The sequence below is a fragment of the Rana temporaria genome, chromosome 1 (assembly GCF_905171775.1).
Source record: "Rana temporaria chromosome 1, aRanTem1.1, whole genome shotgun sequence".
NCBI classification, from domain to species: domain Eukaryota; kingdom Metazoa; phylum Chordata; class Amphibia; order Anura; family Ranidae; genus Rana; species Rana temporaria.
In genome coordinates, this window is record NC_053489.1 from 22,948,191 (window position 1) to 22,964,022 (window position 15,832).

The 15,832-nt window shown below is 41.5% G+C and overlaps 1 protein-coding gene across 1 annotated transcript in view; it reads right to left on the reverse strand.

The window, feature by feature from the left end:
* Nucleotides 1-3,189: 3,189 nt before the first annotated feature.
* Nucleotides 3,190-15,832, reverse strand: part of LOC120928900 (vomeronasal type-2 receptor 26-like) — a 55,040-nt gene continuing 42,397 nt past the window's right edge. The window contains exon 7 of the mRNA XM_040340011.1: nucleotides 3,190-4,930. Coding sequence (XP_040195945.1) covers nucleotides 4,038-4,930 — 893 coding nt within the window. The 3' untranslated portion in view covers nucleotides 3,190-4,037. The remainder of the gene's footprint in view (nucleotides 4,931-15,832) is intronic.

Genomic DNA, 15,832 nt, shown 5'->3' on the forward strand with positions numbered 1-15,832 from the left:
GTCTTTGCGGCGTAATTTGGAGCATGCGCACTGGGATACGTCCACGAACAGCGCATGCGTCGTTCGTTAGAAACGTCAAATACGTGGGGTCAATAGTATTTTGCATAGAACATGCCCCCAACCAGCCTATTTTGAATTAGGCGGGCTTATGCCGGCCCAGTTACACTACGCCACTGTAAGTTAGAGCGCAACTTCTTTGTGAATACAGGACCAGCTGCTCTAACTTACGGTGGCAAAGTGTATCTGAGATACGCTACACCCGCCGAAATCTATGTGAATCTAGCCCATAGTGTTGATTAGGATATAAGGAAGTGTGAAAAGTTAAAGCAATTAGTTAAAGCGGAAGTAAACCCATTTTCAAAGAACAGTTAACGTTCCTGTCATGCCGGGAATGCTAACTGTCACATTGGTTGTGCTCTCAACCAAACTGTCAAACCATCCAATGGCTGCTGTCATAACTGATCACATGTGCAGCATCATGGCAGTTGTAGATTAAACAGAGGCCAAGATGGCATCTTCCTTGGCTGAAAATCATAGGAGGGTTTACTACCACTTTAACAATTATGGGGTAGATCCACATACAAATACATCGGCGCAGCGTATGTGAGATATGCTACGCCGCTGTAACTTACTTTTTGCTGGTTCGAATCCCCAAAGAATTTGCGCCGTAATTTACGGCAGCGTAGTGTATCTCAAGTGTCATAACGGCACGGAATTCAAATCGGCGATTAGGGGGCGTGTTTCATTTAAAGCCGAATGAACTGCGCATGCGCCGTCCCTAAATTTCCCGCCGTGCATTGCGCAAAATGACGTCGCAAGGACGTCATTTTTTAAACTAAGACGTGACTTACGTCCATCCCGATTCACGGGCGACTTACGCCAAAAAAAAAATTCAAATTTCGACGCGGGAACGACGGCCATACTTAACATGGCAAATCTAACAATACGCCGCAAAAAATCAGCTTTAACTATACGCCAGAAAAAGGCAACTAGAGACGACGTAAGAGAATGCGACGGCCGCGCGTACGTTCGTGGATCGTCGGAAATAGCTAATTTGCATACCCGACGCGGAAAACGACATGAATGCCACCCAGCGGACGCCAAAGTATTGCATCTTAGATCCGAAGGCGTACGAAGACATACACCTGTCGGATCTAACCCAGAAGCCGTCGTATCTTGTTTTGAGGATTCAAAACAACGATACGACGCGGGAAATTTGAAAGTACGCCAGCGTATCAGTAGATACACCAGCGTACTCGCTCTGTGGATCTACCCCTATGTGTTCAACCTAAAGAGATGTAGATATCCAAAGAGTAAATGATTCTAATAGCTATGAGTAACGGAATAAAGATTTCCTGAGCAAACTTGGGTTAATGGATTGTCTTTCAAAACTGGTACTATATTCATAACCTATGGAACTTCAAAATCATAAGGTATAAGGAGAGACAGAGTATAAAAGAAAAGTAAAGAGTAAAGAAGAAGTAGTGGGGAGGGGTCCACTAGGTCGATCCAGAAGTCACAGTCAGGCCTGTATGATCAGTATAACTTTAAATCATCTACCACGGCATTAAAACAGAGTCATTAAATGCTGTCGGTAAGAAAAGTTCTATCCAAAGTTGCCATCATTTATGGAATTTAGTTTTGTTTAATAGCCGCCATTTTGGCATGTATCGTAACATTGTTTATTCTTTGCTTTGTCTCGGCCAGCGTCAAAGACTGAGTTTTCCAAGCTCTCGCCACAGTTTGTTTTGCTGCTGTGATCAAAAATATAAAAAGTTTAAATTGGGCATGAGTCAGACTATCTGGTTTGATATTAAGTAATGTCGTAGTAGGATTGGGTTGGAGGGTTACGTTAAACATTTTGGAGGCACATGTATATATTTCTTTCCAAAATGTTTGTACTGTCGGCCAGGACCACCAAATGTGTTTGTATATACCTTCTTCTGTGCAGCCGTGGAAACAATGACCAGGATAGTCAGGGGTAAATTTAGCAATTTTGGCTGGTACTAAGTACCATCTAGTTTGTACTTTATAGTTAGTTTCCATAGCTATTACATTAGGGGAGGAAGATTTAATTAACTTTTAACCATTCTGCCTCATTTAGGACATATTCCAAGTCCTCCCATTTCCGCACATAGGTAGGTTTATCCGTTTCAGCATTTATTAGTAATTGAGAATAAAGGGAGGAGATTAGTCCTCTAGCGTGTAGGTCATTTTTGCAAGCGGATTTAAAACTAGGGAAATGGTTCAGAGGCGTGTCTGAAGTGGTATTAGGTGTAAAGAAATGTTTAATTTGTAAGTATTGGAACATTTGCGATTGTGAGATATTATATGTTTCGCAGAGAGACGGGAAGGGGAAAAAGGATGATGAGTTAACAAAATTGTGAAATTTCAGTAAATCCAAGGGAGACCATATTGTAAAAGATAAAGGATATATCCAAGCTGGTTAAAAGGTTGGGTTTTTGAGGGAGGAGAGGAGAGGGTTGTGTGGAGATTGCAAATTGTGTTTAAATGTATATCTTTCCCAGATGGATAGATAGGGGCAGATGCACATACATCTGCGCTGGGCGCAGCGTATCTAAGATACACTACGCCGCTGTAACTTACTTTGCTTTTGTTTTAACCCACATGAATCCGCGCCATAAGTTACGGTGGCGTAGTGTATCTCTCGCGGCGTAAGGGCGCGGAATTCAAATGGCTGTGATGGGGGCATGTTTTATGTTAATACGTTGTGACCCAACGTAATCAAAGTTTTTTTTTAACTGCACATGCGCCGTCCCTAGGGGGATCCCAGTGCGCATGCTCGAAATTAAACCAGAACCAGCCAATGCTTACGACGGTGACGTCATTCTACGCAAATTTCTATTCGAAAACGACTTACGCAAACGACGCAAAAAATTCAAAATTGTACGCCGGAAGGACGGCCATAATTAACATTGCCACCATATAGCAGCTTTAACTATACGCCGGAAAAAGCCGAACGCAAACGATGGAAAAAAATGCCCAGGGCCGACGTACGTTCGTGGTTCGCCGTAAATAGCTAATTTGCATACTCGACGCGGATTACAACGGAAACGCCACCTAGCGGCCGCCGAAAAATTGCATCTAAGATCCGAAGGCGTGCGAAGACGTACGCCTGACGGATCTAGCCGAGATGCCGTCGTATCTTGTTTTGAGGATTCAATAGATACGCCGGCGTAATTTCTTTGTGGATCTACCCCGTAATGTTTAGTTATAGGATTACTTAGGCCAAGGCGGTTTTTGGAATGAAGCCATATTATATTGGAAATCGATAAAAGGTCACATTCACAAGCCTCTATCGATACCCATAAAGGTATTTCCTGAGTGGCATGGTATTTGGCTAAACTGCTCTATAGTAAGTGGCAAAATTAGGTACTCCTAGACCTCCTAAGTTTCTAGGTAAGTATAGTGTTTTGAGAGGTATATGCGGTTTTGAAGATCCCCATATAAATGTAGATGTTCTTTTCTGGATAATACGTAAGTAGTTGCCGAGGAATGTTATCAGTAATACTCTAAATGGGTATAGCAGTTTGGGTAGTATTGTCATTTTAACTACATTTATTTTCCCCATCCAAGAAATAGGAAGGTGGGACCAGTTATTCATTAGCTTCCTGATGTGTTTTAGAATGTTAGGGTAGTTTGCTGAGTATAGGTCTGATAAAGAGGCTGTAAGGCAAATCCCTGACTCTACAGCCCTTGTGAAGGGTAGTGCTATTTTAGCTGGTGTTAATTCTATTGTTGAAAGTGATATGTTTAATGCAATACATTTCTTGGGGTTTATCTCTAATCCTGATATGGTAGCAAATTTGTTAAGAATGGGTATTAGATTTGGGCCTGAGACTTGGGGGGATGATTCCACCTAGTTATATTCCAGTGATAGTTGGATCTAGTCTAAGGTATTGGGTAACAGTGTTCATTCTCAATAGACTAGCAAAATCTGAAAAATAACAATAATAAAGATAATAATAATAGAATAATGATATAACTACTGATAACCCAGTGTTTTTCCATACATATTAGCGGATAACTGTTTTTGTATTCAGGTCAGGTCTGATCAGAATTATGTAACATTTTGGGAAAAATATACAGCCAAGAAGTCCAATACTTGAGGTTATTATTGCAAAAACCTCCACAGCCACCATGTATTTCCCTCTGGTGCTCAGATAGGCCGGGATCATGGCAATCCAGACACTGCAGAACACCAGCATGCTGAAGGTGATGTACTTGGCCTCATTAAAACTGTCCGGTAATGTCCTGGCTAAAAAAGCTATAATGAAACTCACAGCTGCCAGAAGCCCCATATATCCCAGGACAGAGTAGAAACCGGTAACTGAACCCTCATTACACTGAATGATGATCTTCCCCTGATAAGAGTGAGTGTCCCGATCCTGGAAGGGGGGAGAAATAGACAACCAAGTGACACAGATGATGACTTGAACCAGTGAGAAGACACAAATGATACAATTGGGCAGTTTGGATCCCATCCATTTCCTCCAATGACTCCCAGGTTTGGTGGCTTTAAAAGCTATACACACCATAATACTTTTGGCAAGCAGAGAAGAGACAGCAACTGAGAAGATGACACCAAAAGAGGTCACACGTAGCATGCAGGTCACATCTACTGGATGGCCGAGGAACAAGAAGACACAGAGGAAGCTCAGTATGATGGAGACCAGGAGAAGATAGCTCAGGTTACGGTTATTAGCTTTAACAATGGGGGTGTCCTGGTAAAGTACAAATATCCCCAATATTAAACCAGTCAGAAGACAACAGAGGATGGAGACAGCTGAAAATACTGCAACAATGGGGTCATCAGTGTAGGAGAGAAACTCCACAAATTTTGGAACACACCGATCCTTCTTCTCATTTGGCCATTCATCATCAGAACATTTCATGCAGTTTTCACTGTCTGCAGGATGAACAATACAAACACAATGAGCATCAGGGTCAGAATTTCTGAGAAAATAAATTGTCTTGTGTTGCATCACAGCTAGCAACTGAATTTCCATCAAAGCTATATGAGAAAGAATATATAATAAATAATAAATACATCATAAATATGAACCACTTGACAACCGTATCACTTGCTGTGTTGGATCACGTAGTAGATATGTGATCTGCGCTCCCGGGAAGTAGGAGGTGCTGTCATTCAAACCAGAACCGATCTGTCATCAGGTCCAGGCCAATGATTTTTGGCCTGGACTTGCTGCTCGGATCTGGCGAATCAGAGAACAGAATGTGCCAGTGTTTACATAACACAGGCACAGGAAATAATGATATGTTATTTCCTGGAGCCCTTTTTTAGTTCCCACAGTATTTCTCCGGCAAGCGTGCCAGATTCGGGGTCAAAATGTATAAGCTCTGTGAGAGGGCAACAGGCTATACATGTAATTTTCAGATTTGCAAAGAAAAAGATAGTCATGTTGAGCCCCCCCAGATGTCCAGACTACATGGGGAGCAGCGGTAAGATAGCATGGGACCTGGTGTCACCATTATTACAAAAGGGCTACCACTTGTAAGTGGACAATTATTATAGAAGTGTGACACTTTTTAGACACCTTTTTAATATTGGAATTAGCTTAAGTGGCACCATGCAACCTAATCTATGGGACTTCCCCCAACGGCTTGTAAATACCCAACTTAGAAAGGGGGAGAAAGCCTGCTTGAGAAATTATGAATTGCTTTCACTGAAGTGTTAGGACAAAAGGGATGTTTTCATGCAGACACAACAGTCCAAATTAGCATCCGCGTCTGGTGTTGTTGAGAAGCACTTCTATGTCCAAGACTACAACTTTAACATGGGAGGAGTGGACTTCAACGATCAGATGATGAAGCCGTATTTAGTTTCCTGTAAAGGCAGACACTGGTACAAGAAAGTATATATATATTTATTTCAATTGGGTCTGTTAAATGCTTTTGTACTTTACAAAGCTTCAGGGAGAAGTGGATCCTTAATATAATTTCAGGAAGAGATCAACACTGCCCTTTTGTATCCAGAAGGTGCTGTGGCCCAACCCCCAAATCCAGAGGCAGGTAGCCAGCTGCAAGAGAGGCATTTTCCGGATTTCCTTCCTGGTACCCTGACCCAAAGGTCACCCCAAAACAGGTGTTGTGTCTGTATCAGACACAGAATAAGGCATGACACCAGCTTTTTTTGTCCATGCTGTCCTGGCCAACCTGGTCTCTGCCTCAAGGACTGCTTGAGTCGCTCCATTTTGTGGAGTATTAGTATAGGGCACACATTCACACAGGGTCTCAAAAAGATGTTAAATAGTCTGGAAATTGTCTATCGCATTTTGAGAGAACCTAGTCTGAAAAGTTTACTGTTTTTATAAGTTACAAAAAAAGTTGAAAAAAACATAAAAAGTTTAAAATGTAAAAATTTAATTAAATTAAAAAGGAAAAAAAATAGTTGTCATTTTTATTTAGTTAATGTTCTGTTGTTATTGTGTTTTATTGTTAAATGTTGTTTGCTTTTCAGGAATGCCATTTAGCTGCAGCACTGATCTGTTTATTCTGACAGCAGCAGGGTGTGCTTTACATCAGCGGTTGCAGCGCTGCTGGAGTCAATTTCTCAAAAAATAACGTATATGCCCAAGCACGAGGGTCCTGGGGTAGTCAGTGGGCGTATCGCTCCTGTACTTGGGTATATATTTTTTACTCTTTTTTTGGCAGAGATTTCTTTATTCACATCGATCAATGTGAATGGAGGAATCTGTTAGTTTTTTTTTTTTTCATTGAGTCCATTGGCTATATGGGGATATCACATGTGAGAGATTTTTTTGTCAGTCTAACCATGTACAGAACCTCAAAATACAATAAGCATGTTCAGGCTTTCAAAGGGCAATATTTCTTCATTACACTTCCTGGCTACCTATTACAGTTTCTGAAATGCCAGGATAGTACAAAACACCTCTCAAATGACCCATTTTTGTAAATCAGACACCCAAGGTATTTGCTAAGAGTCATGGTGAGTGTGTTGCCCAAATTATTTTGGAAAATTAAGAAAGAAAACAAAAATTATATATATATATATATATTTTTTACTTTTGAAAAACCTTGTGACACACAATGAGATCTGCAAAGTACTCACAATGCTTCTTATAAAATTCCTTGGGGTGTCTACTTTTAGAAAAGGGGTCATTTGGGGGAGGGGGGTTGTGCCATCTTGGAATTTCATGGCTTCCAAAACTGTGATAGGTAGTGAGGAAGTGAAATGAGCAATTTTTGCCCATAGAAAGCCTGACGGTGGTCATTGGTTTTCGGCACTCGTACGTGGCTAGGCTCCCAAAAAGTCTCACACATGTGGTATCCCCATACTCTGGAGAAGCAGCAGAATGTATTTTAGGGAGCAATTCCACATTCACACATGGTATGTGCGAGCAATATATAATTTAAATGACAACTTTGTGTAAAAATAAAAAATTATCTTTTACAGAAACATGTGGCAAAAAATTAAATCAACATGTCTCAGCAAATAGCTTAAAGCGGAGGTTCACCCTAAAAACATGTATACAACATTACATTCTGCATACTTCCAACATTTACAGTATGCTGTTTTTTTTCTTCTGTACATACTGTATTATTGCTATTTTCCACCCGGCTTCCGGGTACTCACTCCCGCGGGAGTAGGCGTTCCTATGCAGAGGCGCAGTGTCATGTGGGACAAATTTCCCCCTGGCAGATAAGGCACATCACGAGTTTCCGAAAGTAGCCGAACTGCGAGTCGGCTCTACACAGCGCTATACGGCGCCTGCGCACCGACTAGGAGCCCTGTAGAGCTGACTGCGCAGGCGCCGTATAGAGCCGACTCGCTGTTCGGCTACTTTTGGAAACCTGTGATGCGCATTATCCGCCAAGGGGAAGTTTTTCTCAAGACGTCAATCATCTGGGGGAAGTCCCACATGACACTGCGCCTCTGGATAGAAACGCCTACTCCCGCGGGAGTGAGTACCCGGAAGCCGGGTGGAAAATAGCAATAATACGGTGTGTACAGCAAAAAAACAAAAACAAACAGCATACTGTAAATGTTGGAAGTATGCAGAATGTAATGTTATATACATGTTTTTAGGGTGATCCTCCGCTTTAATGTTTCTTCTTTCTGAAAAGGGGTAATTTGGGGGGTGCTATCTTGGAATTCCTTTGAAAGCCTGAAGGCGTCATTGGTTTTTGGCACCCATACAGTACAGTACATGGCTAGACTTTTAAAAAGTCTCACACATGTGGTATCCCTATACTCAGGAGAAGCAACAGAATTTATTTTGGAATGTAATTCCATATATACTCATGGCATGTTTGAGCAATATATCATTTAAATGACAACTTTGTGTAAGAAAAACATATTTTTTGTATTTTTCCAGAAACTGGTGGTAAAAAATAAAATTCCATGGGCTCAACATGCCTCTCAGCAAATAGCTTGGTGTGTCTTCTTTTCACAATTGGATCATTAGGGGTGGGGGGTTGTGCTATCTTGGCATTTCAGGTCCTCCAAAACTGTGAGGAAGTGAAATGAGCAATTTACACCCTTTGAGGCGGTCATTGGTTTTCAGCATCCATACGCTTCCAAAAAAGTCTCAGGCCCCATACACACGGTCGGACAAAACTGATGAGAATAGTCCGACGGAGTGTTTTCATCGGTTCACCTCTGAAGTGGCCGTACGGCCTGATGTGTGTACACACCATCAGTTCAAAATCAGATCGGGTCAGAACGCGGTGACGTAAAACACACAACGTGCTGAATAAAACGAAGTTCAATGCTTCCAAGCATGCGTCGACTTGATTCTGAGCATGCGCAGGTTTTGAACCGATGCTTTTCTGTACTAACCATTAGTTTGATCCGATGGGGCAGCGGTCCATCGGTTCGGTTTTGAAGCATGTTTAGAAATTTTGGACCGAAGGAAACCAGACCGATAGCCTATACACACGGTCGGTTTGGTCCGATGAAAATGAACTTCGGTTCATTCTCACCGGACCAAACCGACCGTGTGTACGGGGCCTCACAGATGTGGTATCCCCATACTCGGAAGAAACAGTAAAATATATTTTGGAGTGTAATTCCACATATACCTATGGCATGTGTGAGCAGGTCATATCATTTAATTCAAAACTTTGTATAACAAAAGAAACAAAAGAAAAATTGTAATTAAAAGAAATGTGTGACAAAAAATAAAAATACATGGGCTCAACATGCCTCTCAGCAAATTCTTTGGGGTGTCTACTTTCCAAAAAGGGGTAATTTGGGGGGGTTTGTACTTCCCTGTCATTTTAGCATCTCAAGAAATGCGATGGGCAGTCAGAAAGTAAAAGCTCCAGTATATATACCATAGTTTGTAGACCCTATAAATTTAGATTGAACCAATCAATATACACTTATTGGGATTTTTTTTTTTACCAAAGAAATGTAGCAGAATTTTCTTTTTGTAGAAACTAGAAAATATAGGGCCAGATTCACAGTGAGAGTACGCCGGCGTATCTACTGATACGCCGGCGTACTTTCAAATTTGCCGCGTCGTATCTTTATTTTGAATTCTCAAACAAAGATACAATGGCATTTGGCTAAGATCCGACAGGCGTACGGCTTCGTACGCCTTCGGATCTTAGGATGCAATACTTCGGCGCCCGCTGGGTGGAGTTTGCGTCGTTTTCCGTGTTGGGTATGCTAATTAGCTGTTTACAGCGATCCACGAAGGTACGCGCGGTCGTCACATTCTCTTACGTCATCGCTAGTCCGCTTTTCCCGTCGTAAAGTTGCGACTGCTATTTCAATGGCTTATATTTAGACTAGCCATGTTAAAATATGTCCGTCGTTCCCGCGTCTAATTTGAATTTTTTTTTTTGCGTAAGTCGTCCGTGAATAGGAAAGGGCGTAACACATGTCGCTGTTCAAAAAATTACGTCGGTGCGACGTCATTTCGCGCAAGGCACGGCGGGAAATTCCAAAACGGAGCATGCGCAGTATGTTCGGCGTGGGAACGCGCCTAATTTAAATGATACACGCCCCATTTGAATTAGGCGGGCTTGCGCCGGACGGCTTTACGCCGCCGCAAGTTTACAGGCAAGTGCTTTGTGAATCAAGCACTTGCGCGGAAAACTTGCGGCGGTGTAACGTAAATTTAATACGTTACGCCGACGCAGATGTACCTGAATCTGGCCCATAGTTTTTTTTCAAAATGTTGGGTCTTTTTACATTTGTAGAATGAAAAACCCAATAGTTTCCATAGGATTGTCAGTTTAAATTTAGGCTAATCATATAATTCATTAAGGAAAATTTTATATCTACTCACAGTCTTTGGATTTGGTTTAATTCATAATTCCAATCAAAGATAATCATGATTTCGCAATGCATACAATGAGGTTCTAGTACATATATGGTCAATTATATCTGACACTCAGTGATCCTTTGGCCACCACATTTGATACACTTGATTGATTTATTTTTTCTTGGTAAATTATTATGAAATGATATGAAGGTTCCCGGATTGGAATTTTCTCAATCCTCCCCAATCACTTGGGTTTGGGACTGACAAGTAGAGTATGGTGACACATTTTCATGGGCAAAATGTACACATACTGGGGTCAGTGTAGACAAGAGCCAGTTAGTCTGCCAGAAAGTCTTTAGACCCCTTTCACACTGGGGCGGGAGGCGCGGTGGCGGTATAGCGCTACTAAAAATAGCGGCGCCATACCGTTGGATTTTTGCTTCAGGATTCGGCTGCTAGTGGTGCGGTATTAACCCCTGCAAGCAGTCGATAAAGGGTTAATACCGCCCGCAATGCGTCTCTGCAGAGGCGTATTGCGGGCGGTATTGCCGCGGTTTCCTAGCGTTTTTAATTGGAAGGAGCGGTGAAGGAGCGGTATACACGCCGCTCCTCTCACCGCTCCAAAGATGCTGCTGGCAGGAGATTTTTGTCTCTCCCGCCAGCGCATCGCCTCATGCCTCATACACACTATCAGTTTTCCTGCAGTTTTTTCTCCTCAGGTTTACCAAAACCATGTAGTACAAGGGCCTGCCTGATTGCATACAAATTAAAACTCTTAAGGTTTGACCTCATATTAGATGGTTTTGGTAAACCTGAAGACAAAAACCTGCAGGAAAACTGATAGTGTTTATGGGGCTTCAGTGTGAAAGCCCTTGGGCTTTCACATTGAGCATGCAGTGCAGGAGTTTTTCAGGCGGTATAGCAGCGCTATTTTTAGCGCTGTACCGCCTGAAAAAATCCTCAGTGTGAAAGGGGTCTTAGAGTGTGGAAGGAGACCGGAGAACACAGAAGAAACACACATATTAAGTAAGAAAAGCTGCTCCAGGTGAGTGAGTCTCTGGTTAATCCCCACACACACTAGTCAGGTGCTAGCCCAGCTCACATGCTGTGTAACGTGAAGAAATAATTCTGAATGGCTGCACTTCCAAAAATCCTTTTATTGAAGCTTCATATGACAAGTGGTTGACAGATGGAGCAGGGGACAAAGAGGTAGACGCGTTTCGAGCAAATGTCATTGCTTAGTCATTACCTAAGCGCTGACATTTGCGCGGAACGCGTCTACCCCTTTGTCCCCTGCTCCATCTGTCAACCACTTGTCATATGAAGCTTCAATAAAAGGATTTTTGGAAGTGCAGCCGTCCGGAATTATTTCTACACATATTAAGTAGTTTACAGTTGGGCCTATAGTTGGACATTGTTTATTTTAGATACAGATTAGTGTAATGTTTAAGTGGTAGAAGGGTACTGTTCTTCTCTTGGAGTTATTCTTTTAGGCCCCGTACACACGACCGAGTTTCTCGGCAGAATTCAGCCAGAAACTCGGTCGGAGCTGGATTCTGCCGAGAAACTCGGTCGTGTGTACACTTTTCACCAAGGAAGCCGACGAGGAACTCGTCGTGCCAAATAGAGAACATGTTCTCTATTTCCTCGTTGTTCAATGAGGAAAGTTGGCCCGCCGAGATCCTCGGCGGCTTCACACAGAACTCGACGAGGAACTCGATGTGTTTGGCACGTCGAGTTCCTCGGACGTGTGTACGGGGCCTGAGTGTTAGGCCAGGACACTATGGATCATTGATTTTCTTATTCAAACATCTATAATGGGCTAAATGGGCACTATTGTTAGTTATGGGATTTTGGACCAACAATCTTGGTAACTTTCCTGCCTTGACGTCAATCAGAAACATATTGGAGAAGGAGACAGCAGCAATCGTAAAAAAAGACTTTGCCACTGATCAGCAGCTGAACTGTTTGTTCCAGTTCCACCTGCTATTATGGTCAAATACCTAAACTGTTTTATCTGTTGTGAGGGTCAAGTACCGGAACTGTCTATATAAATAGGTAAAAGTTCCATCTACCATGGTGATCAAGTGCCTGCACATTTTTGACTTGTGAACTGCAATAGAATGGAAAATGAATTGGACTTTGTATTCTACAGTTCTTTGAGTTCCACTGCATTGCAATTGCTGTACTGAAACTGCAAACGAATTACCGGATGTCTAATGCCCCATACACACGACCGATTTTCACGTAGGCAAAACTGCGATGAGAGCTTTTCGTCGGGAATGCCGACCGTGTGAATGCTCCATCTGACTTTTTCCCACAGGAAAACTGCCGGAGAAAAGAGCAGGATCTATTTTTTCCCCATCAGGAAAAAATCCTAGCGGGAAAACCGTTTGCCTGTATGCCTTTCTGACGTGGAAAAAAACATGCATGCTCGGAAACAATTCAACACATGCTCAGAAGCATAGAACTTCATTTAGTCGGCTTGTCGTAGTCTTTTACGCGTTCTTGGCAGTCAAAAGTTCACCGGACTTTTGTGTGACCGCGTTCCGACGGGAAAACCGGTCGTGTGTACATGGCATTAGACTCTGCTGTCCTTCACCAGATATGGGGGACTTTGAAGTTTGATGTTCAAATCTGCCCTTATGCTTTCAAATTTTTGAAAGGAAACATTTTTTTTTTATTGTTAGTTCAACACATTGTTTTATTTTTATATAGCAGAATACTGCACAGGTAAAACAGACAGGGAAAGTAAAGTAAGTATCTACACTTTAGATAGATACATTTTAGATCCCCCATTTTACATTTAAAGTGGATGTAAACCCAAATGTTTTTTTTTTTTTTTTTATGTCACAATGTAGAGTATAAGATTTCCTATCATCTATGCCCAGTCTTGCCACACAGAGTTTATCCGGCTCTGAGCAATCCTCTTTTATTGTTCAGTAAAAATTAACAGAATTCCAGATAAAATCCTGTCTAAATAAAAAGTCCTTTTCTCTCTCCTTGCTTTGACAGGTTATTTACATATCTAGCTTGGACATGTTTATCATATGTTATGTTATGTTTTTCATAATATGGGGTGATCCACAGAATAAAAAGTGAGAAATCCACCCCTCCCCCACATAACACATCCTGGTTGTAGTGATCTAATATACAATGACCTGTGGATCACCTCATATTATGATAAACATAACATAACATATGATAAACATGTCCAAGCTAGATATGTAAATAACCTGTCACTCAAAGCAAGGAGAGAGGAAAGGACTTTGTATTTAGACATGGTTTTATCTGGAAGTCTGTTAATTTTCACTGAACAATAAAAGAGGATTGCTCAGAGCTGGATTAACTATGTGTGGCAAGACTGGGCACAGATGATAGGAAATCTTATTCTCTACATTGTGACATAAAAAAAATTGGGTTTACATCCACTTTAACCTGCCTGGCGGTATTCCCGAGTCTGACTCGGGGTTAGATTTTCCTGCTGCGAGCGGTAACCCCGAGTCAAACTTGGGCTCGCCTCGCTGGATCCACAGGGAGTGTTTACTTACCTTGTCCCTGGATCCAGCGATGCCACCGCGCTGTGCGAGCGAGCGGGACCTCGCTCGATTCACATAGTGCCTCTGTGTGACGCCGATCTCCATTCCCTGCGACGTTACGACGCACGGGGGCGGAGAACGGCGCCAAATTCAAAAATGTAAACAAACACATTACATACAGTATACTGTAATCTTATAGATTACAGTACTGTATGTAAAAAATACACACCCCCCTTGTCCCTAGTGGTCTGCCCAGTGTCCTACATGTACTTTTATATAATAAAAACTGTTCTTTCTGCCTGCAAACTGTATATTGTCCATAGCAACCAAAAGTGTCCCTTTATGTCAAAAATAGTTTTAGAGCAGCTAGAAAACAGCGATAATAAATTATAATCACTCGCAGAATTGTGCGATAGCGATTTGTGGGGAAATTCGTCATAAAAAATAAAAGTAATGACAGCGACAATTCTGCAACTGAGAAAATTTCAGTGATTTTGATTTGATTACATTATTGAATCATTTTTATTATAATTATATTATTATTTGTTATAATTATTTATAATTATTTATTATATTATAATTTATAATTTTGTTTTTAAAAAAATGTCATACCCGGGATGCCTATTAGAATCTTGTTTGGTCAGATTTAAGTGAGTTATTCCTAAAAATCACAGGCCTACAGTATAAAACACCAAATTTCCTTGCAAATAATGGTACCGCTTTCAGCACCTTTTTTCTGAAAGAATCATACCGCCAGGGAGGTTAAGTTAAATTTGACCAGGGGGGTGGAAGAATGTTAAAATACTGTAGTCAGGTTCTTTCTCTCCACTGTTGACATGTTGCTTTTAGTTACAGTTGGAGGCATTATTATATGATATTTGTGACCTAGTGAATGGAGTGATGGGGAGATTGTGTATGTAATATCCCCTAATTATGTTGGCCTCACAAATATCTAAGAACGCTCCTAATACCCCGGTTGTTCTGGTTACCTTAAATGACTTCATGCTATAGGAATGTGATTGAAAACTAACTATACTGACAAGCCAGCCTACTCTCCTTTCAGGAATACGCCATTTTCCTTAGAAGGCCATTTTGCTCCAGAGGGGGGAGAATTGGTCATGTCCTAGAACAAACACGCAGCTTGTAATAATGGTCATCTCTAGTGTTGAGCAGAATACGCCATATTCGATTATGCGATATATCACGAATATATAGACGAATATTCGAGAAATATTCGCTAAATTCGAATATTCGTGATATTTTATCGAAATTAAATGTTTGCGAAATTTCGCTATTGCGAATTCGAAAATAATTGCGGAATTTCGACAACTGCGGTAGGAGCCCTCTGATTGGCTCAGAATATTCGTGATATTTTATCGAAATTTCGCAAAATGCGAATGCGATATTTATTGCGGGATTTCGACAACTGCGGTAGGAGCCCTCTGATTGGCTCAGAATATTTGTGATATTTTATCGAAATTTCGCAAAATGCGAATGCGATATTTATTGCGGAATTTCGACAACTGCGGTAGGAGAACTCTGATTGGCTCTGATGCAAAAGAAGGGCGGAGAAAAGAATCGCGCAATATTCCTATTGCCGAATATTCGCATTGCGAATATTCGGCAATATAAAATGATCGCTTCAGCTACTCGGCCGGGTCGGCCCAAGGTCTCTAATCATACCAGCAATGCTTTTAGACGTCGATGGAGATCACTAGGATGTGATCTGTTCTAAAAATAAAATTGAAAAAATCCGAATATTCGGAATAGCGAATATTGACCGCGAAATTCGAGATATTCGCGAATACTCGAATATGCCATATTTGAGCCGAATATTCGCAATACGAATATTCGTGAGCAACACTAGTCATCTCCTCAGAACTGCCATCAGGCATTTGTCTGATCAACGGCACCATGCCATATAATGGGAGGGACCCATGGCAGAAACAGCATCTTTAGTATTCTTATTATATTTTCTAATATTGAAAAAAGATCAACTCATGTAAGGCGGCA